Source organism: Dermacentor silvarum, chromosome 1 (genome assembly GCF_013339745.2).
Source record: "Dermacentor silvarum isolate Dsil-2018 chromosome 1, BIME_Dsil_1.4, whole genome shotgun sequence".
NCBI lineage: Eukaryota > Metazoa > Arthropoda > Arachnida > Ixodida > Ixodidae > Dermacentor > Dermacentor silvarum.
In genome coordinates, this window is record NC_051154.1 from 388,871,161 (window position 1) to 388,895,128 (window position 23,968).

A 23,968-nucleotide genomic window follows, 5' to 3' on the forward strand; every position below is an offset into this window, starting at 1 on the left:
GGAAACAAATACGCAGATTCACGTGTTCTCGAAGGCATATATTCCATGCAGGAAGTATTATGCACACTGCTTGCGACAGAGGCAAAAAAATTGTTAAAAAGGTCAGCTAGCTTACGGCCAGTGAATGTATCGTTATTTAATTTAATCTCAGTGGGGCCAGTGTTTTCTTTAGAATAACCTTCTAACAAAGAATTCAGCCTTTTCCAGACAAGTTCCGGTTTTCTAGATACTTCGTGATTAAACAAGTTATAAAAGTATCGCTCTTTTTGTCTGCGCAAAAGGTTATTTGTTTTATTCCTATGTTTCTTAAACGCTTGTAAATCGGAGGCGCTTTTTGACCTAAGGAACCTTTGAAACAGTGCATTTTTATTGATGACAGCCTTCAAGCATTCCGAAGTAAGCCACGGCTTTCTTGCCTTACGGGGACGGGTCTTTTTGATGTAAGGAAAACTTACGGTGAAGGCTGTTTTAATTTTGTCTATTAGTAGTTCATACGCGCGAGTTGCGTTATCACTGCTATAGATGGAGCGCCAGTCTGTAGCTAATAAAATTGAACGAAAACGCTGCAGCGTCTCCTGGTTTACGTTACGGTATGTGACAGACCTTTCATGATTGTTTTTTGAGTTTGGTTTGTTAAAGCTTTGTATTATGTATATGGGCAAATGGTCACTAATATGTGATCCGAGAACTCCTGAGTCAATTGTCTGATTTTGACAGTTTGTTACAAAAGCATCAATACATGTTGACGTACTTTACTGTATACGTGTCGGTTGTTTTATCACGTTTACCAACGCATTTACTACGAGCATTTCCGTAAGTTGAGCCTGTGGCGCTGAGTTGCTCAAGAAATCAATGTTAAGATCACCTCCCAAAATTAGTTTGTAATTATTGTCGTTAATCCAAGCAAGAAATTCGTCTAAAAAAGATAAAAATGAAGGTAGCGTCCCTCCAGGTGGGCGATACATAACTGATAAAATACCATATATGCACTTTACCGTAAGAATTTTGTAATCATCTGTAATTCGAGAATAATTCGAGAGCAGTTCGCTTTCAAATCTGTCTTGAACCATTAACGTAAGACCACCGCCTTTTTTTACCGCGTGTTGAAGCTCCCTTGCCCCCACCGCCTATTTCATGGCCACCATTTTGCATTTTGGCTGTGTTAATAATTTAGTACTTCAGGCGATCCCCGGCAAGTCTCAATAACCGTCGGCTACTCTGTATCGCCTTATATTGGTGTGCATTCTCCAAGTTCTTTTTCTTGGGTCTCCCCAATTGCACCCTCGCCCTATAATCAAATAAATATAGTAATTTGGACTATATTGGGTTCTTTATTGTATACTTAAAAACTAGTAATTAAACGTACGTCCTTGCGCTCAGCAGCAGACGCCATAGCCGGTGAGCTACTCGCACCAGGTGCATCATTCATATTTTTTCCACAGGAGAGATCTGCATGTGAATTTTAATAGGTTTGATTTGCCTCAATGCACAAGTCTGCACTCATACATTCAAAATAACACAAGCACAATGTACTGTGGCTCACAAGCGGGTTTTACTTTGCCATATGCAGTACAATGAGCCTGCTCACATGTCCTTTATTTACACTTACATCTTTAAAAGTTGGACGTGAAACAATTTGTTTGAAATAATTGCCCTAAAGTGCTGGTTGTTGCTGCCGTGTGGACTGTGCATTCACTGCTATCAAAATGTCCCAGCTTACATATTACACCACCATTAAAATGCCTAACCAAGAGGTCTGTCAGAAACATAAATTAGAATTAAAAAAGAATAGCAGCATTGGTTTTTGTAATCCTCACTCATTTTGGAGGACTGGGTGGCTCATCAATGGATTCGACAATTGAGCTGTTCACAGCCAGGTCCTTGGCCTGAAACAGAAAGCAATATTTTATGAAATAGCTGTTTCTGAACATCGAAATACAAAGTGGAAATTGGATACCTCTAGAAACACAATTCTCACATTCCACTATAATCAATATTGTGCATACAATAAGCACTTCTTGGTGGCATCACGCACTAGTTATCACCAAAACAGGCGCTGGTCACTTTGTGCAAGTAAGGGAATGGTGATACGCTCCATATATTGCAATCCTCTGTTCTTCTCTACATGTTCATGAGGATGACGAATAGGTCAAGCAGTACGCTGCTTCGCATTCTTAATTGACAACGCGTTTGACTGTAGACAGAGAATTCAAAAGTAGGAAACTTTTGATCCAAAAGGCAGAACAGTGCCTGTATGTAGATTATGAAATTGACACCAGTAAATGAAGCAAGGATGTTTGGAGCTCTACTTTTCACTGGCTGAAACTTACACTAAAGATTAACCCTAAACTGTTCACACAAGGTTCCATATCACGCGGGATTCGAACAAATTGTTGACATTATTTCTGGTATTGGGAGTACATACATAGGGATGGAGGGGGGATGAAATGTTGCAGTTATAACTAAATTATAGTACCCATGAATTAGTAGCTGTTCATTAAACTATTCACGGCTGAAACTTCAATCCAACATACCAAAAATACAACTATGGGCTTTGGCCAATAGTTTTCAATGCTTAAATAAGCATTTTCGGGCATCAAACTCAGCATAGCATATATGATATATTGGGCGTTACGGGGTAATTTTTGTACCACTTGCTGTTCCTTTGGCTGTAAGTTGATACCAGGCTTCGCTTCTAGTTTTGCGGTCACGATTGTAATAACGTTAACATCATTCTGAAAAAAAGTTTTCTGAAATGTGCAACACTAAAGCTCAATTTGCCTTCTCTTAGTAGCATTACAATGTATGTGTGCGTGGGAGTGAAGAAAATCAATGAGAGAAGGAGCAATTTCTAAAATGGAAAGCAGTACATGAGAGGGAACAGTGTTGCCAATCTTGAGATCACACAGTTCCACCAATTGACCTTGAACTCGCAGCAAACCTACCTCAGCAAAGATTCGGCTGAATTCTGCAATAGCCTGAGGCGAGCTGAAGGCGGCCTGGAAGTGGCGTCGAAGAATGGGGTCAATCGACATATCCACAGCGGACCAGTAGGCATGGAGGCGCTCTGTGCGCAGACACGTCTGCACTGCCACAATGGTGTCGCACAGCAGTGACCCATCATCAGCGATGACCCGGATACGTGCACCAAAGCACGAATTATCATACACCATCCTCAGGTTGCCCATCCCAAGGGACTGTGCACACATAGAAAAAGGCAAGGTACATAGGGAAACATGTTCAGGCTGGTAATACATATCAACATATAGGGCACAGCACAAAAAAGAAAGGCACAAAAGAAAGAAACAAACAATGGTCCCATGTTTGTTTCTCTGACGTTTTTGTCTGTGTGCTGCGCCAATTCATTGCCACATCACAACTGTCTGCAAGCTACAATGGTCCCATTATGTTTCAATTCAATGTTTCAATGTTTCCATTTAGGACTCGTACCAAACATGTTCCTTATTAGACAACCTGAAGGTTTGTCTAAGTTGGTTGCACAGGATGGAGACAATGACAAAAAAATAAAGCACAACACAAAGCAGAGTTATTGCTGCACTATGAACTTTGGAGATCATTTACCTATGCATATGAATTTCCACCCTTTTGCGAAATAACGCCATTCAAAACTTTATCATGATAAATGCCATACTTAAAATTTAACTGCACTAAGACAGAAACAAGCAATGTGAAATTACCTAAAGGCATAATTTGAGGCCAGTGCACATAATTGTACAAGTATATCTCACATCACACTCATGCCGAAGCATAGACGCCCTCTGCACACTATATGGCATGATAATTCTTCAATGCAGGGGAACGTATACGCAGAAACAATGCACACATAAATCATAGAATACATAACTTTTGCATTCTATGCAATTATTGATAGCATTCTGATGGCACAAAAAATTGGAGGACGCTTAAGCTTCACCTTTAAGAGTGGAACGCGATAGCATTATTGGGCGTTGTTCGCATCGCATTTTTCTTTATGAGTAAGCTTCACTGCAACACAGAACGTGGGAAAGCCAGCTTCACCTTTAAACAGAAATGCATTGCTGGGAAGACGTTTTTCTAGGGCCTATATAAGTCGTCCTACATTAAAATGTGAAGGCCCTAGGACTTTCTTATTATTTTAATAATTGCTTGCTATTGCCCCGACACGCGCGCGTGTCCAAGACACAGTAGGCAGGCTAAGTCCCAATTTGACCTGCCGAGCATGCGAGCGCCATCTGGATAGGATTTTAGCAAGTAACCTACCCGAGCGCGCCGCTGTTGATATGGTAGAAATGCTGAAAAGGGGTTTGTGTTTCAGTTTCCTCGTACCAGAATTATGTTAACTCGTGCATGCAAATTAAAATCCGACGCCACCATGACTGTGGTTTGTGGTTAAGTCGTACTTTACCATTTCTCTGAAGAATTTTACTGCGAGAAATGAAATTTTTGTGCACTAACACCTTGCGCCGCGGGGAGGGCCTGCGCGGTTGGGGTGGTTCAGGATGATTATCTCCGCGACGGATGCTGGCGCTTACGCCAACACCGACGCTGCATTTTCCGGTCACAGGCTCTTAACTCTTTCCGTACCGCGCCTATTGGGCATCCCTAGCAGTCTATCGATGGTTTGAAACGCCGCTTTCGAGACCTTCCGCGCCGCTCATGGACATACTGCACTATCGGACGTGAACGAGGAGAACCATATTTTAGTTTTCCAAGCACTTCGCTTTTTTCCCGGGAGGCGGTGATTTTTAAACGCGCTCCGAAGTTTCGCGATGGTCAAAGGAGTACGAAAAAAATGGCCGCCCGCTATCGATGGTTTGAAACGTTCGAGACCTTCCGCGCCGCTCACGGACACACTGCGCCATCGGACGTAAAAGAGGAGAAACTATATTTTTCTTTTATAAGCAGTTCGCTTTTTTCCCGCCTGGCGGCGATTTTTGAACACGCTCCGAAATTTCTTGATCGTCATAGCAGAAAGCAAATATGTTCCGCTCCAAAAACGGCACGCGCGCTTCAGGAGATCGTAGATATTGTGATTCCGCTGCCGCTGCGGTTGATATCATCGATACATCGAATAGCAGCGAGTCAGAGGACGCTGAATTTTCGTCGGACTTTAGTCTGAAAGCCACGACGACGCAAACCAGCCCGGAACATCGGCGGCCGCAGCCTGGCACACCCCACTGTAGTGATTGCAGTTAAATTTTTGTAGCGGAGTACCTGTTCAATTAAAAATTCAGATTTTTTTGGAGATAGTGCCTAATAGACGGCAATACGTTTTGTAGATCTCAGAATTTTATTAACATTTTTTTCTTTGTAGATTCAAGCTTGTCTTTACAAACTTAGTTGTTCAACATACAATTTTGATTTTAACAATTTATATCTTTTTTATGAAATCTCGTCAATAAAGCTTTTATTCGTGAAAAGTGCGTTAATTTTGCTTTCTCTTTATGTATTGTGTTATGTAAACCGCATCGTCGAACGCACCTCTCCGGTCAACTATGTCATAGAGCCGCTTACACCGACATCCGACAAGCGCCGCCGTGAATGGGATGTTGTCCACGTTCACCGCCTGAAACATTACTATGACCCGCTCGTCTCCACGTCATAAGTCACCAGGATGGCATCGCTTTTGCACCGGGGGCAATTGTAATGCAGAAGAGCACAGGTACAAAGCCAGCCAGATCGTCTGCTCAATGCCTGGAGTGCAACCAGCAGGCCAGCCGGATCGCCAGTGCTTAACACTGGTGTGAGCCGTTCGGGAAACCAGCCATTCGGGCAACCAGGGAACCAGGTGACCTGCTCTGCGTCACCTGACTTCTCTGTTACGAACAGACGCTACCATCTGAACTGTTCAGTACATCCCTTTAAAACTGAAATATTGAGTGCAGTAGTTCCTTAAAAAAAACATCTGCCATAACATACAAAAATACCTATTTTCTCTATGGTAGGGAAAGAGTTAACGCTGTCACGTTAAAAGAGGAGAGGGCAAAATAACTCCAAGACCTCCTCAGCAATAACGTGCAACACTTGCTGTGCTGCCCAGCAGGTAGCACTAACGACTCGCTTTAATAGAGTTGCTGTATAGGCTTGCCTATAGAGCGAGACTTCCAGAGTTGCATGTTTGTTTTTCACGCGCTGCTTGCGCCGCCTTTTGGCGAGTGCTGTCGTGTGGAAATCCAAAGGTTAGCAGGGAAACCAACTGAACAGATGCAATATATTTGCTATTCTGGTTTGAGTAGTGCTGAGAGCACCGACACATGAATTACTGTTCGTCATATTCACTTATGCCACAAAAATGTTGCCTTAGTGTTCGCAGTATTTTAGAAAAATGTCGCAGTTTCGCCCGAAAGGCGAAGCATCGATTGCGATAGCAAATTAGTAGAGCGCTATTCGGAGTAGGGATAGTAGTTTTATCGGCTGCATAAACTAGGACACATTGGCTTACTAACTGAATTAACAATCGTGGTGTCAGCGCGAACAAGCAAACATGAATAGATCACACTGAATGACCGCAGCCAACGACTGTCAAAACGCTGGCAGCAAGCGCAAGTGCGCGCGGCCTGTCGCTTCAACGGAAACTGAGCGGCAAATGCACAGCCCATACAAAGGTCAGAGCCGTGTGGAGATAAGAGACGGTGCGGACGACCGCCTGGCAGAGAAGTTGTTGGCAGAGGAGAAGCTGCCCCCCCCTCCCCCCTCTTCCCGTTTCTTGCTTGCGCGTGGGAGATTGAGTGGCAAGATACGCCTTTGGCGCCGGAGTACAGCGCCGCCCCGCCTCCCTCCCTCCCATACCCCAACGGCCTTTCGCGGGACGGTCGCGTTTGCTTTCCGCCGTCCGTTCGCCCTCCATGATAGCGCGCGTCCCCTGCGCGCTTTCGCTCGCGCCCTTGGAATCCATACGGAACCTCACGGCGACGGCGACGGCAGAAATCCGGTTGAAGTGTCCATATAATTGCTATCTCAATAAAATTACAATCCTCGTTGGATGCATTGCTGTCAGGGAAAGGCGTACATGTGTCTATCTAAACACTTTGCTTCACATAGTTCCATGTGCATTGGATTAGAATACTTATTACATTTACAGTCAGCTGATTTTTTGTACAAGCCGGATAATTCAGACGCCTTCGAGGGGCCGCCCCGTACCCCACCCCATAGAGATCAGAACGCCTGAAATTTCGGACGCAAGAAACGTTCGCCGTCCGATTGTATAAACTTTTTGCCTCGATAGCAGGTCCGAAACGGCATTAATCGCAGCCACCAGCACGGCCATTTTCATTATCTCACCACCTCGAACCGGCGCTGTTGCACACAGATCCGCTTGCAACCGTAGCCACCACCGACACAACGCTAGACCTAGCTACTTCGACGTTCGCTACCAATCATCTTTCTGTTCGGTGCTGTGCTTTTCATAGAGAAAATTCGCTGGTGTTGGTAATGGCACCGACTCCGCTTTTGTAATCCTCGCCAACGGCTTCGAAGCTCAGAAAGCGCAGCGCATTACATTGTGCTGGTTCCCGAAAGTCAACTTTGCCTTAATACAGCAATTTTTTGCGGTGAAGCATACCAAGAGTAGGAACGGGCAATTGTAACAGGAGACTGTATGTTTCCCTTAATTACACACGCGTGCACCCAGAGTCTCCTATCACAGTACGTGCACTGATATGCCTAATATGTTCATTGGCAGGCCTTTAGAGCTATTTCGGATGGGCCTGTAGCGATTTGAGCCCTTGGGTGCAATAAAAGGCGTGCATTCATTTTTTCAGACTGCGCGATTTCACTGACGTTTTCGCGGCCCCTAGGGAGTCTCAAAAATCGGACGTTGACTGTAGTTACAATGTTAAGCGTTCTGTTCAAAAGAAATTAGGCAGACCACTACGGGAAAGCATAACCAATAAAAATGTTGGCACCCTTGCGCCGACAAGTAAAGAGAGCATTTCTGCAGTTGATTATCTGTCTAGCATGTCTTATGTAGTCCCGTCTAGTCAAACACTGCTTCCTAAGCGGCGAATGAATAAGGGATTCGCACATTAGGAACGATAAATTTCCACTACTGTGCAACCTTTCAGATGATAGTCGGTGTTTGTGTTGCCCGTTTCTGTCTTCTTGTGTCCATGTCTGCACGCCCAACCTTTTTTACATGAATCCCTACGAACTAGCTCTACTCTCTGTCATTCTAAAGAAATGCTATCAAGCCTCATTGTAATAGCAGCAACAAGAATAAAGTGCTGAAGCAAGATCCTTTGGAAGCTTTTTAGCCTGGCTCCTGCAAGCCCAAGGAGTGGCTCACATAAAGAATCGCAATAGGGTGAACCTTCGTGCTATTCTGTTCCTTGCCAAAGCGTATACAGGAACAAAAGCTTCAAATTATATTAACGGAGAGCAGCAATAGTGGCGATTAAATTAATCCCATTGTGGCGTCTTACGTGGCAAAGTCATGGTCTGATTATGAGGCACGCTGTAATAGGGGTTCCGAATTTTGTCCACCTGGGGTTTTTTAACGTGTACTGTATATGAGAGTATTTGCATTGCATCTCCCGCAAAATACAGCTGCCGCGGCCGAAATGCAACCCGCGACGTTGAGCTCAGCAGCGCATTTCCATAGCCAGTGGGCTACCGCAGCGGGTGTAACTGACAAAGAATATTAAATGCGCAAATAAGCATGCGTCTTGTGCTGCACACAAGGCAGTCACAACGATGCGGAAGTGACACAAAGCTTTGGAACACAGCATATTTAACCACTGGAGATGCAATGATGCAACACTGAATTTCCACACAATCATGGACAAGCTGATTTATAGGCTGTCCTGTTAGCATTTCCACTTTCGCTCATGGCACAGAAGGCAAGACAAAAGTGGCTTCTGTGGAAAACGAGCACTGCCCTACAACCAAAAACGGCCTGTGTAGTTTGTGCTACACGTATAACTTGCTTGCACTAGCGATATTTACCGTATTTACTGGAATGTAACGGGTCTGCGATTGTAACGCGAGCGTCTACTTGCCAGTCACAGGAAATAAAAAGAAAACTGCGAATGTAACACAAGATAACGGAAGAACTGGAACCTTTATTCAAGAAATCACAATTCGGAAACACGTTCTCTTCATTTATCGTCGTCATCTGAGGTGGAGACAACCTTTGTTACGTGGTATTCTTGGGCGACCCCTTTTGGAGATAGTTTCCTTTTCACAAAATTTTGCGTGACTCGGCCCCAAAAGCGTTCCCGACAAGTGTTTTTGGTGCCGTGACGAGCTGAGACTGGTGAAAGAAAAACTATCTCTGTAAGTGATTGCGCGAGACCAGCTCATCTTCGAGCTTGTTCTAGAATAAGTATTTATTAAGAGGCCGCACAATCATATCGTAGGGGCCGTATCATCCCACTACGAGGTCCACACAATTTAGGTGGGCCTCCTGCTGGTCCTGCGATGCGCGAATCCTTCATGTCGAGCCACCGAGCCACGGTGGAGTTTCCCTCCTTCTCAGCCATCTAAATTGCCCGTCTCTCGAAGGGGGTGTCATATCGAATGCGCTACGTCATCTTAAAGTCACGAATAAGCCGAGTCGAAGCGCGAAAAACCAAAGGATAGTGCAGCACCGTAATCGTAACCCCAATCGCAAGTACAGCGGAAAATGGTGCTTTTTGTTGGAATCGACAAGTGTAGACTTCGGTCAACTTGCCTATGAATTGGATCTAGACATAAAGGCACAGGTTGCAAGCGTAACGCTAAAACCGCGGAATTTAGGACATTTGTTTTAATATTGCAAATTCTGCCGTCATTCGAATGTAACACGAGGGTAGAGTGCATGCAACAAAAATCAATAAAAGAACTTGTGTAAATTGAGGAAATATGGTAACTGCATTTGTTAGGAACTTAAGATCTTGGACATACAACTGCAATGATATAATGATTGCAAATAAAAACGTTTTAAAGTACGAACTAGCGCACTGGGGTGCTATGCAGGATGCGCTGAGTTTGGCGAAACTCGGGATCTTCACGAGCTCTGGCGACGCCCCAGATTAAAGAACTAATGATAACAAGACAAAGTTTGTCCGTCGGCAAGCCTCAAGTTTCATTGGTTTATCTAGATTCACTCTAGGTGGCTATCATCTCTTGGGCGTTGCCATATGGGCGGTCGACAAACTGGGGCTCACGTGATCATACGGTCGGTGCATGGTCGCACCTTCTTTCACTTGTCTGTCGTTCCACCGAGTGCATTATAGGCACAAGCATGTGATCAAATAAGTGTATTTAGTATGATAATATTAGTCACATTAATGTGGGTTATAAGCATTTTAAAATTTACAAGATGTGCACTGAACGTGTATTAGACTAATTTGCCGTTTAATACGTTTCGCGTTATACCACGAGGGGACGCTCGCCCTCCTCTTTCTTCCTCTGGATTCGATTGGCGCGGCTCGCTACGTGCTTGCGCTAGAATTTCTGAGCACAGATCGGTGTGCGCTGGTTTTCGCACTAGGCTTTTAAGAGATCGCTCGTTGCTCCTTCTCTTTCCTCTGGATTGAATTGCTGCGGCTCGCTACCTGCTTTCGCTCCCATTTCTGAGCACAGATTGGTGTGCGCCTGGTTTTCACATTGGGCTTTTAACAGATCTCTCGTTGCTCGCGCTAAAGTAAGGCTGCGAAACGAATGAGCGTCTGCTAGCGCAGTAGTGGTTTGCCACGGGCTTACCGTGTAAGCACTCACGAATGCCGGGAAGCACTCATACAAGGGTCAGAAAACTACGCTTTATTTTTTTTTACTTTGTGATGCACCTTCAGACGGGCTAGCACCGAGCGATGGTTTTGAACAACCGCAGGAAAGAGTCTTTGTACTGGGTTGCCCGAGCGATCCGTGGCTTCTAAGAAACGCAAGAAATGATCTTCGCAGCGTACGTGGCGGTTAATTGATTACCACGACATCTATGCCAGGAATGACTCCAGCAGCGGTGCAGTTACCCTGTCACCACCGCTGACGAGGTGGCGATTCACTTTTTGACAATAAATTTCTATTTTTTTGCGTTTGAACGCTCGTGATGAGGCCCACAAACTTCACGCTGTGGTTGACTGTCTCCCAGTGCAGATTGAGGCTCGCCTCGTTAGCATCCACTAAATTTGGAATACAGTTCTATGGGACTCATACGTTACTACAAATAAAGGCCCCTGCTTGAACATTGGCTGCAATAATGGCTTCGTCTCGTCGGTGGACCTTGAAAAGTCGCAGCACTCCTGTGGTAGCGCAGACCATGCCGAAGACCCATGGTGCACGATCGTTTAACATCGCCGTAATTTTGGCGACTTGGTGGAACGTTGTCGCCCTTCATCAGGAGGCCTCGGTTGTACTTTCGCTTGCCGCGAAGACGGCACTCGTGAAATTGCACTATCTTCCCGGGGCCCCCGAGTGGAGGTCGCGCCAGCAGCTCGTCCATCATGACCTCATGGTCGTAGTTCTTCCATTCGGCGATGGCATGCTTCGATAAAGGGAACAAGTAGCTGGCCATCTCCTTCAACAGCCACACATCTACGCTATTGCTCACGTAGTACGTAAGCCAAATCACTTGCCGCCTAAAGAGGTGGACGTTCGGACGGCCGAGGCGGTCCGTGTTGGCGAAGTAACTTCCTTCGCCTCTCTGCCCGTATAGTGCAGCGGTACCGTGTAACTGCAAAGACTGCTTTCGGCACCTTTTGCACCGGAAGGCAGCCTGGCGCCCATTCTGAGTATTCCTGTACAATGTGACCACTACAATGGGACCAACCAACCACAGCTTGGCTAGTCCGGTTGGAACCCTAGGTGCTTGCAGGTGCCCCAGTACTCCAATGATGCCGCCGGACCTGGCCTGGCGCTGGGACACGGTGGACGCACGGCGCTCGAAGCCGGAGAGAGCCGAAGCGATCGCACGAACTCTTCCTCTGCAGCCTAGTCACACCAATCTGTGCTCCGAAAGCATAATTTGCCCACCACGCTGTCTCCGCAGACGAGAGCTTTCGCCGAAGTCGCTACACAGCCAGCGCACTGACGTATTGGAAAGGCGAAAATGACGTTGAAACTCTACGTCCGTTATGTAGGTGAACGGGTCCAGACGGTCTATTGACGCTTTCTGTCGCTGGATACGATGACACAGGCTGCTGCTGCTGCCACTGCCATGTTCCCGAGTTCAACTCGGGGAGGGTTTCGCGATGTACGAGTTTGGCATGAGTTCGCCTGTCAATCAAAATCATAGGTCACGCCCCACGCGAAGCATGTAACTCTTGTGCGCGCACCCGCCACAGTCGAGCCAAGCCCAACTTATTGTTCGGCAACAGTGACCCGGTGCTGAGCAGAGAGGCATCAACAATCTTGACATGTCTTGACCGCCGAGATAAAACACGCACAACACACTGTCATCGGTGATGTACTGAGCGCCCACTATCGCTGGCTTATACATACGCGTATATCTTCTCGGGCTGTGATGGCCCCACAACATGGCTTCATTGCCTGCACTGTGGCGACGTAGCACACAGCAAATAATTATCGGCACGTCACTGTAGCTACTTGCAAGGTGTCGATGCGCCGTGGTGAACAATGATGCTGAGGAGTGCGTAGTGTTTTCCAACGACAACGTATCGCAGCTGTCATTTGAGATGACTGATCTGTCATCTGTACCGTCATGTATCGGAGCGGTCGTGTCGCTAACACGGTCAGCGTCGGGCATCGCCCGCTTTTCTAGACCCATTACGCTGACATTTCTTCATCACAAGCACTGCACACTAAACAGTTGCAACACTTTCCTGCATTCGAAGTCTCATTTCATAACTGCACACTAGAGCCCTCACATGCCAAACGCGATTGTTGCGGTGTCGTTACGATATCCATCTGCGATCGCTGTTAGCTCCAGCACAAAGAATAGGCAAGCACTTTGGTGTGCACAACACACTCAAAATACTGCGTATATGCGCACAGAGGCACCTTGACTGGGCAAGCAATGAAAAGCAATTAATTGTGACGCTGGGCAGCTCGCTCTTCACAATGCATCACGGAGGCTTCGCGCACAGAAATAAACATGGTACCGTACAGCCATTTTGCAGCGACAGCCGTTGCTCCCCTCTCTATGGCTAGTCTCGTTTTTCGTTGGTAAAGCGGCGGCCTTAATAGCTTCAGTGAAGGGCCTGCGGTGAACAGCCATGCCGCGGCGATGCGCTGCCCTTCCCCTAATAGACGGGGAATAGTCAGATCATTGTCATGACTGACTTTATGCGTCATTATCGCATCGATTTTATCGTTTTATCGACAATAGCACTGCAACGCCCCTGGCGACTTGTCACCGTATGAACTCCCTCGTGTGTGCGACCCTCTAGAATGTATCCGCTTGTAAGCTGTCGCCTCACTGTCGCCACTCACGGCAAAAAAGTGCACAATCTAATAATTCGTTCGATCTCCGTTTGCCATCAGAAATTTATAACATTCAAAACGAAAAACCGATACTTTAAGAAATAAATTGTTCGTTATATTATTTGTTGTATTTTAAAGTATTCGATTGAAGGAAAGTGTAGATGCAAGAATGCACAGCATGTGCCCTGTTCGCATTCGACGGAGGATAGAAAGATAATGCCCGAAAGAGGAGGCACGCCCTTGACGCGCCCGAGAAAGGCGTGGCAAGCGGCTCACGGCAAGTGTGCAGATAGACAGTGGGACAGTCACGGTATTGCTAAATTGTGATAATACGTTGATAACAATACGCGGCGCTGGCGCGTTTCGTTGCGCAGTCTTTTGTGCTTGAAACGCCGCGCAGGGTGCGCTCATGTTGTCATACGCGGCTTTATCTCGACATTTTTTTTAGCCCGTTGTTCTTGCGCTTTCCTTGCTATCTCCGTTCACTGACTGCCATCGAGCAAACTCGGGCAAAACTCGTGCGAATGAGAAACTCGGCACATCCTGCATAGCACCCCTGATCCACATATTCAAGACACTCATCAGGTAAATTGCACCTTGGGCCTTCAGAAAGAATTGGGTATTCCTACTACGCAGCAATGCATGTGCAGTTGAAACTCGATTTAACGAAGCGATGACCACGCTCAAATTATTTTGTTAAACTGGGAAGTTTGCGAAATCGAGAAAGAGATTTTTCGGTCCTTCGAAATCCAAAATTGTAACGTAGCGACACCCAAAAGCTACTGCAGCATTGTATTTGCCGCTAGCCAACGCATGTGAAAAGTTCACGAGGGTGGCCCGAATTCCTTGTGCGATGCAGGCCAGGCAGATGGTCACGTGAAGCTATGAAAGGCTGCCAATATGCATTAGTTTCATTAATTAGATTTGATCACAGCATTGAACCGTAAGGGTACCCGTCTGGGAAAGGAAATTTCTTCGTTAAATCAGGAATTTCGTAAAATCAGGTTTCGTTAGATTAAGTTTTCACAGTATGTGTATTGTATTCTAGGAGCTACATCTTCACGAAATACGCATGAAAGTAAAAAAAAAGTTTGCTGAATGTGGTAGCGATTAGCAGGAACTCAATGTTAACAGATGACGCCGTGACTGACTGGCAAGTCGCCATAAAAGCGAGTCCCAGTTTCTTTAATGCGTTAAATCTTCAGACTGTGCTCACATGTAAGCTTTCCTTCCAAGACAAATGTGCACTGATGCGTTGCAAGTAGGAATTTCTCGCTAGTCTGCTAAAGGACGAATTCAAATATGCTGTCTGAACCATAACAACTTCAAGTAACAGTCCTTCAATTTTACAAGAGTAATTGTGCCCTGGAGGCAAGGGAACTTACCTCATAGGCGCTTGTACCTGGTCTCTGTACAGACAGTGTGACCCTCCTTTCAAACATAATATCTTCCCCATGCTCATCATCTTCGTCATCATCCTCATCGTCTTCAACTACATCCTCTTCCTTCTTCCTTATCATGTCTTCAACTTGCTCTCGCTCCAGGTCACCGTTCCTTTCAGAGCCAGCTGTGCACACAATCACAACATGGTACAGTGCCGTAGTTCATTCAAATAGTTGCTTCCATTGATATGGTCACTTTCAGATAATGTCGAGCAAAATTCATTCTACAGTCGCCAACCAATAAATAGGACACCGATGCGCGAGCGTGCTTGATTATTCCGACAGCTCAATGGTACCTAGTAAATGTATAAGGAGGACCGAAATTTAAGACACCTCACAGCTCGCCATGTGCTAATTCTGACTGACTGTGCAGCTGTGTGCTAATTTGGCAACCGATTCGAGCAGAAATAGTGGTATTTTTGTTCTGATGTGTCGCTGGCAACGTAATCGACCATGCTTCCAGCACTCGAAACCGAACTAGAGAAGTCTGATCGATCTAGTAGTCACAGACCCTGCCCAAACCACAGGGAAAGCCAAGCCATTAACTTGTAAAGGCTGCATTTGCTGTTTATGCGATTTATAGTCACAGTTTCATTCTGCTCTTATGCACCGTTCGTGGCTGTCTGATCCCGTTGATAACGAAGGCAGAGTGTCGCTCTGACCTCTGACTTAGTGCGAAAAACGTCAGAAGAAATAGCATAAGAAGCATGCTTCGCTAGAAAATCTTGAGCACAGACTGTCACACAGGCAAGTGTATGTGCGCCTAGCATTGCATTGACAAAATTGGGCTGTATTCTCGAACAATCACTTTGGCGATATTTCGCGCGACTAGCGCAAGACACATCAATGGGCTGCATACTATCTGATAACATGGTGTGCTTGGCACTGTGCCAAAAATGCTATCGCTCGTGGACGCCGATGGATCTCGTGCTAGTAAGGCGAAATTGAACGTATACCCAAAAGTAACTTAGCTATAATACAGCACAGCTTTTTTTTGCCACTTGTGGGATAACGTCACTTATTTTCTGGCGAATCCGGTATTTCGGACTCCTGATTATTCAGACCTTTTCGCAGTCCTCGTCGAATCCAAATTATCGGTTGGCGACTATGTTTTTACGGTTGGCACTTTATGTTTTCATAAAATCTGTTAGTGATACTGTTAATGCATGATAATTCCTAAAATGTAAGTAATTTAGACATGATGCATTGTCGACTACAAGGTTCTCATGTCGTATCGATTACCATTTTCAGGAAACTGGACATACTGAAAACAAGATCGCCACAATATTTTGTTGCTACAAAGACTGACACTCAGAGGCTTATGTATGTTGGAACGTCAACACACAATTATCTGCAGTGTTGCTTGCCTTCATGTGCCCACAAACACTGTCACAGCCCAAATATTGGCAGAATACTTCCCCATGGTGCTGCGCCAACAAAACTCTATACGGCCCACGTTATGAACGAATAGCAACAAGAAAACGACTACTAAGCAGTTTTGCACTGCTCCCCAATGTTGGGATGATAACAGTGTCTTCATTCCCTTCTCCTGACGCTGTAGACATTCCTAAGTTGGTAAAATTTATAAGCAACAACTCAATTTAATGAGGTCAAAATTGTAATAACAAAGCGAAGAAGATGAACAAAACCATTCAGAGAGTGAAGGGACATGTACATTCTTTCCTGGCCACAGTGCAGGGATCATTGATGCAATAATGGTTGAAAACACCGGCACTGCTTTTCTAACAAGGGCAGGAGTGTTGCAGACTGTTTTCATACTACGTGCGCCAACGAAAACCACCAAAACGGCATTAAACTGCACTAGTGAAAGGAGTGTTAAAAACGCAACACAAAATGCTACTCAACAGCTGAAACAATGAGCTGCTTGAAATGCATACAAAAGCGGAAGGAATCCAAGCTCAGCATGAAGCACACTCTCTTAAAAACGATTGAAATTTCAATATGTTAAGAAACGCAAGGTCAGAATTGCAGTGTACACATTTCTTTGCCTTAGTACAACTTGCCACTGTTTTCCAACACTCATACAGGCACTGGCAGTCAAGAAATATCCCATACCTGTACCTCTGTGCATACAGGGTAAAAACGCCACTTCACTACTATGTAGGCATCACGCAACTTTAGCTCCACTCACAGCACATTGCTGACAGGACTCACAGCCTGAATTTAATGCAAGCTCATAGAAAAAATTAAGTATAGGAACAGTAGTTTTTACCTGGTTGGCTTCCCCTCTCCCCAACAGCCAGCCTGCACTCTTCAAACACTTTGGCAAACTTGTCCATAACTTCTGCATTCTACAAAGGCAGCAGTCAGAGGGAACAGGAATAAAGAAAGAGGAAGCAAAGATCAACTGTCTTATTTCTCGCCATGAAATATTAAAATTTATGAAATTGTTCATTTTCCAATCGAGGTTTCATTGAACACATTCAATTACACCGTGATATAATGTTGGTAAAATCGGCAATTTGTTCGTTATAACAAAATTCTGTTATACTGAAATTGGATTTTTTAATGCAGGTGAGTGGTCACCGAAATATTTTTATTACGCAGAAGGGGCTGCAAAATTTGCTAGATTATTGGGCAATTAGAAAAAAATTGAATGAGAAAAAAATAAATTTTCGTAAGTTGAGAGTCGGCGACAAAATATATGTATTCATGCCATACCGACGATATCTTCACATAAGCAGTACGAAGCAAAGCCAGCCACACTTTCGCGTCTACTCCACCATTTGGCTGATAGTGCCGTCCGCAGTGGGACACTATCACGAAGAGTGCCGGCAAAGAGGAGCAAATGCTTCGTTTGCCTCTCGCTTCAACACGTATCGGAAACTCGAAATTATGCAATCTCAAATACAAACGCGGGGAAAGAAAGCACACATGATGGTACTTCATCTCCGCACGCCCACTTTTTGCACACGTGGCAGATTACCTCTAAAACAGGGTGTGTGGCCAGCGCATGTGGTCAGCCACTAAAAAAAGGAGACGCGTCTCGTGACTGAGCAAACGACGTAATGTTATCAAGCGCACAATACAAGTGTTGAGTGAACCGCAGAATGCAGTGCTTCACTATCTCTTGTGCTGATATAAAACAATGCTGTGCAAGCACCATTCTCGCTAGCAGTCTCAAGGACATGCTCCAAAATATGTCAGTGGCCAGTTTGACAAGAAGACGTTAACTGGGTGCCAGCTTACCAGCATCTCGGGAACAACTATAGGAACATACACTGATAGTGCAGTTGCGCAGTGTCATAGTTGCAAAGAAATGTCGCAGAAAACATTAGAGGGATTTTGGCCTTGCAACTCTCTACATTGTTGTAAACAATATGGCAGCCATAGCATTGCTCAGCCATGACGATGACATAGAAGTACAATTAGGTCTGTCACAAGTGAAAATTGAAGTATAAGGTTTGTCTCCCAAATACACTAAGCAATTGAAGCAAGAGGAAAGTCAATTACTACCAGGTTGGCTTGTGAATACGGTAAGCACACAATTCTGTACCTTGAAGCGGACGGCAAAGGTTTCTGGAGAAGTCTCTCCTTCAGAGAAATCCAATGCGAGCCATGTAAGTGAGGTGGATGAAGTCGACATTGGAGACAACTTTGTGAACTCTGTGATGTAGTGATTGCAGGCAATTTTGTGCACCTGCTCTGTCCTCATGAGCACACGGAAACAGCCTAAAAAGAGGAAGAAGAAAGAAAAAAGGGCCAGTATGAGTGACTTACCAATCTCAGATACGATGGCTCGAAAGTGCATAGTTCAACATATATCTATAAAGTCCAAACTGCTCCATCGTGCTGAACATTTTATTACATAAAAGCTACAGCTGCCTTATATTCAGCTCTACTCATGAACACCTCAATCTCTAAGAAAATGACAGTTTATAATATTACTTTTACGTTATGTACCTTCCAAAATGCCCACAGCAACAGGACACATTGATTTGAAGAATAATTGAAATGGTTAACTGTGCAATAAAAAGAACTTATATATATATATATATATATATATATATATATGTGTGTGTGTGCGTGTGTGTGTGTGTCTGTATGTATATATATATATATATATATATATATATATATATATATATATATACATACTTATGGAACGAATCAGAATACAAAAAGTGAAGAGAATTTATGATTAATACCATGAACCCATTGCTAAGCTTTCCTGATACAAATCCCCACACTTGCCACACTTGCGTACCACTCACACTATCTGGTTGCAAAGTATGTGAAAGTATTTCAAAAGGTTCGTTTGCAGAAGAGCTATCGGCGTGCATGTCCATACCCTAATAGCGCCGTGTATGTGAGCGCACGCAAGAAAACTAGATGTTTGAGTGCTTGCCAGAAAAACCTAACGAGTCAGAAAATTGCAGTAATTCTTTGTTCCATTGCCAATGAGGGGCAATCAGTTGTCGCGAGTCTCCTAGAAAAGAAACAAGGCATGGCACCATCGTCCGCATACGGCGACATCGTCTGTATGTGCCAACACTACTGTGAGCAATAAACCAGCAAGCATGTAGCAGTGACCCTTTTAGAGATTTGAAACCTGATAGACATCAGTTTTTGCCAGCGCGACGAACGGAAACAGTCCACAAGACGAAACTACAACTAACCACTGCGTTCCTGCACACGCTCAGATCCTTGAGCAGTTGTCAAAATAATTCCTCTATCCACACAGGTGGCAGCGCTTGCTGGGCAACAGAGTTGAAAAATTGGCGCGATTTTCAAACATACAGATGGCACTGTAAATATACATCTACTATTTGGGACTTGTTTGTGGTGCCGTATATTTACGTCTTTGACTCTCGAAGGGTGCTGAAAAAAAAAGCTTCAATGTATTGGTGACCTTTTACGCCTTGAACTGTGTTAGGTGCAGTTTACAAAATGGAGGCTGCCTGCCTGTGCAATAATTCTTTTTAAATTCGAAAACCTTTATACGGCTATTACAAGCTATGTGAAGGCCCATACAAAAACAATGTTCCCACAAATAAGTATAATGTGATGCTTTCTTTCAAATGCGACAAATTTTGTTTGGGTGAGATGAGCAGTTTTCTAATGAATTCAAATGCACTGAATAATTGAATGTAAGGATGGCTCTTACATGGTCTTGTTTTGTGCTTCAGGATCTTGATGTCACCTATCGCTCGCTCCTTCCAGTGCTTCACCTGGCTATCAAACACAAACAACTTAGCCCTGTGACAAAACAGTTGCTCCTCATCTTCTTCCCCAGAGCGCAGCTCCACGAGTTCTGGCAAAGGTACCACAGGCTGGAAGTATATGTCTACACTCGGCGCCACATCATCTGCACCTGTCACCACAAAAACATCAAACAGACAAATCCTTAAATTGCACTCAAATTCCCAACTTCGTGGCCAACATACAAGCATACAAGGAGAAAAATAAACAACACAAGAGAGGTTACCAATCTTCATGAACATGGACCATCAGTTGTGTGTTGGCCTTGTAAGGCACAACTACTTGAGACATTAGGCACAGTCAATGCTTAGCGCATCACAAATATCGCTGTCATGCAAAATTTTGTTTGCCTGTCAAGAATAAACACTAAGATTATGATGTACCAACTAAACACTAAATGAACTAAACAGCAACATTACATCTCCGAATTGCTGTCATCTCGAGTAGTCAAGATCGCAAAAATTGTGAGTTTTGCGTTGACATTTTGCAATCGACAATTTCGGCAGCTCTTACTGTACTGTAACATCGGCCCTGTCACTCAACAACAGGTATCAAGCCTGTGATTTTCTACGATCGGCAAAGCTTAGCTGAAAAAGCAGGGTGATCCATGTCAGGCCACCTAAAGCTAGCGTACAGTGCTAGAAAATAGAAAACTGGCATATGTGGCATATTTATAGTGGCGGAAAATGAACACGGAGCAAGAAGACATAGTGGGTACTATCTTGTGCTTGTCAGCCAGTACGTTTTCCGAGTGCTGTATTTATGTCATACTACTATTCAAACCAAAGACACAGGGCATGTTGCCGTAAAGTCTTTGTTTCAACTGCTGGCAAAGCACAAAGTGCATGAGACTGCTCTATGACTGCGACAATAAAGGCCACCTGACGACGGTGGGCTTTAATGTCAGGTGTAAGGAAAACAACAAGTTTCTGTAACATCAAGCAACTGTTGTGGTTGCTGGCCACACAAAGTTACGTTCAGCTAAATTTGCTCGTGTTCAAAAGCGCAATGCTATAGCCACTTAACTACTGTGACGACTGAGAATCAGATCACCACATACTATACTCCATCTTAGAAGTTCCCTTCAGCACTGTAAGCCTGCTGCTAGAAGCGCTAGCTAGTTTAATTGCTGCTCGGAGGGCTTAAGATGGTTCTTTTTCTTCAACCTGGTCTCGCGGAACGAAAGGGATAGCACTTTGTCAATGATCGTCGCTTGACCAGCGAAATACAATGGGAGGATTAAGGGCCAGTGGTGGGCGCCCATCACGGCGACGGTGCCGAGATTAGGCAGAGGTGCAGCTCATGACATGCCAAATACCTGACACGTGGTGAGGCGAGTAGAGCCGGCTGGCACTGAGCAAATGTAGAGGGTGCGTGACGACGCATTAGCACCCAAGGGTACACAAAGTGACCTAAAGAAGAGGCAATATCGGTGATTCGTCACGTACATCGCGTGCAGGCGACCTGATAGCAAAAGCTTCGATGTCCATGACTGTCGCTGGCTCCTGATGTGTGCGTGCCGGGCGGGTAATGGGCACGGAGAGCGTGAACGCAGTGTGCATTATTCACCACGTGCACATTTTGCGTGGTAACCGCCTTTGACAACCCGTTTCGGAGACCGTGGCCAATTGACCATTGTGAAAAAGTTTCTCCGAGCAAGCATTTTACAAAGGAGGGGTACGTGAGCCCAAAGTGTCGGTTGACAGGTTTCATTGACGTATGCCCGCAGCTACTGCGCTATCATTCTTTCTAGTAAGTGCGAGCGGGGAAGGGGTCACACCAAAGGTCAAGCACTTTGGCTTGCATGAGCTGCCGACTTGTTAGGATTTTATTGAGCCCATTGTGCTGGCCGCTGTGGCTTTCCCAGGGAGCACGCATGCTATGCACCTGTCACCCCCCCCCCCCCTTTCTTGGAACGTTGTTGTTATTTGTATGTTGTTTTGGGGGATAGTGAGAAAGATACCGTAAAAGGCGGTAGAGGAAAGGGCGCTTGGAAGAAGCGCAATGCTGGAAGCGCCGGCGAACAAGACTATCCTAGTACAGGATTAGTGATTGGTGCGTCGGCGGACCACTCACAGCCACTCCGTGGCAATTGGGTGGTAAATGCTTGGGGCGGGGCACCGAAGGGTAGAAAACGTGGCCCCACTGCCCCGTCCAGGCGTTCTGGACAAACTGCGGTGCTATGCACCATCGACTATGTCGATATAGGGTCGCCCTATGTGTACCAGTTCCGTCTTATATGTGTACTTGTAACTTCATGTAAAGTCTTGTAAATCATTCTAAATAGAAAGTGTGTTTTGTTTTCGTCATCTCTGCCTATTCAATCTCGGAAGAAGCACCCAGCGAACCCGTCACCGCTATTCGTAGCGGCAGAACTCCTCACTTACGTACATCGTCTCTGGCGGTGCGTCTCGGACGCCCAAGTAGAGGAGTGGAACCAAGAAGAACCGGAACTTAACTAGCACTCTGGAGGCTACCGGGTCCTCAGCTGATAAGAAGGACTACAAGCCCCTGCACATGTATTCCTCCGCGCTGCGCCGTCTGCTCAGCGTCTCCACGGCGTCTGCTCGCCGTGCGGTCGATACACGTTCATTGCAGTTATTGTGGCTGGCTTATTAATGTAAAAATATACTAGCAAACAATGAAACAAGCAACTACGTCAGGTATTCGAGGAGGTGTGTAATCTTAAACGTCGTGCCTCATAATCAGAACTGGTTTTGGCATGTAAAACCCCAGAAAGAAGAAGAAGAATCTTAAACGTTACTAATTATGTAGCAACATTACAACTTGACATTTCCTGCAAAAAAATGCAGTGCATGCTCAGTGTGATTTATGCGCTGCCGAAGATGGCTAAGCGCTCATTGCGGATAACCTAATTCTTGTGTGCTTCACTTTGCGCCTTCCAAAGCATCTGAGCAGATATTTAGAAAACATGTTAAAATATTTATATAACTCGAATTCACGTTGTAAATTTTCATGTGCGTCCAAAAAGCACCGCATATTTTAGGACACGTGCCCTAATTCACAACTATCCCTGGCACCCACAGTCTTCCTCGTTCATGCTAGCATCCTGATAGGAGATTCTGTCCTCCCCGTGGCTGACAACGACCGGTTGCTGGTTGTCGATAAATTCGTCAAGAATGTGGTCCATTTCCCTGACCTTGTCCTCTTCGTCGATGACATGCATAATTTTTCCACTTCTGTGCAGTGACTTGTGAGGTGGCGTCCACAATAAGCTTTTTAAGTGCTTTCAGTTTGTAGACTTGGTTTGTGGAAGCTACAAACCGCTTAATATCACTCCCAACCAGTTTTGTTGGGTTTAGCTGGCAGTGATATGGTGGCAGTCTCAAAGCAAGATATCCAGCAGTGATAGCAATGCAGTCAATATGGAAGTTGTTGCAGTCAACTTTCACTGCGTCGATTAGCTGCATCAACTCTACTTTCACCATATCTTCATTCCAAGGAATGCCATTTTGGGAAAGCATGCTTGCATTTCTGTTTTCAGGCAGCTCATGCGCGGCACTTTTTATTGTCTGACCGAGTGGCAGGGAGCACTGTCGAGGACAATCGCACTGCCTGAGGGCAGGCGCGGAAGCCGCGTTTCCTGAAACCACTTCCCATAGTGGTGCCCGTCCATCTCTTCGTGGCAGTCTCCTGTGCTATTTTTTGCTTGAAATACTTCTCCTGCCCCTTGAACAAAACCGTTCTCGTTTCCGCAGTGCGTCACAATCATTCGGTTCCCCTTACCGCTGGGATTCTGCAGGCCAACAGACAGTCCACACCTCTTGGCTTGCTCTGCCATTGTCACACTCTCGTCGACACACACCCGATTCGTCGTGTATCAGACGTTAGCCCATGTTTCGTCTGTGTAGAAAATGGGCCTACCTTGGCGACGCACTTCTCTGATTTGACGCAAGTACTTGTGGCGCCACTGAATGACGTGT

General features: G+C 45.3%; 1 protein-coding gene across 1 annotated transcript; it reads right to left on the reverse strand.

The window, feature by feature from the left end:
* Positions 1-1,569: 1,569 nt before the first annotated feature.
* On the reverse strand, positions 1,570-18,488 carry LOC119446234 (uncharacterized). The gene is made up of 5 exons (XM_037710611.2): positions 18,319-18,488; positions 17,035-17,113; positions 14,745-14,926; positions 2,946-3,197; positions 1,570-1,886 (listed from the first exon to the last, which is right to left on the reverse strand). The coding sequence occupies exons 1-5, from the start codon at positions 18,475-18,477 to the stop codon at positions 1,818-1,820; spliced, it is 741 nt and encodes a 246-aa protein (XP_037566539.2). The 5' UTR covers positions 18,478-18,488; the 3' UTR covers positions 1,570-1,817.
* Positions 18,489-23,968: the final 5,480 nt, after the last annotated feature.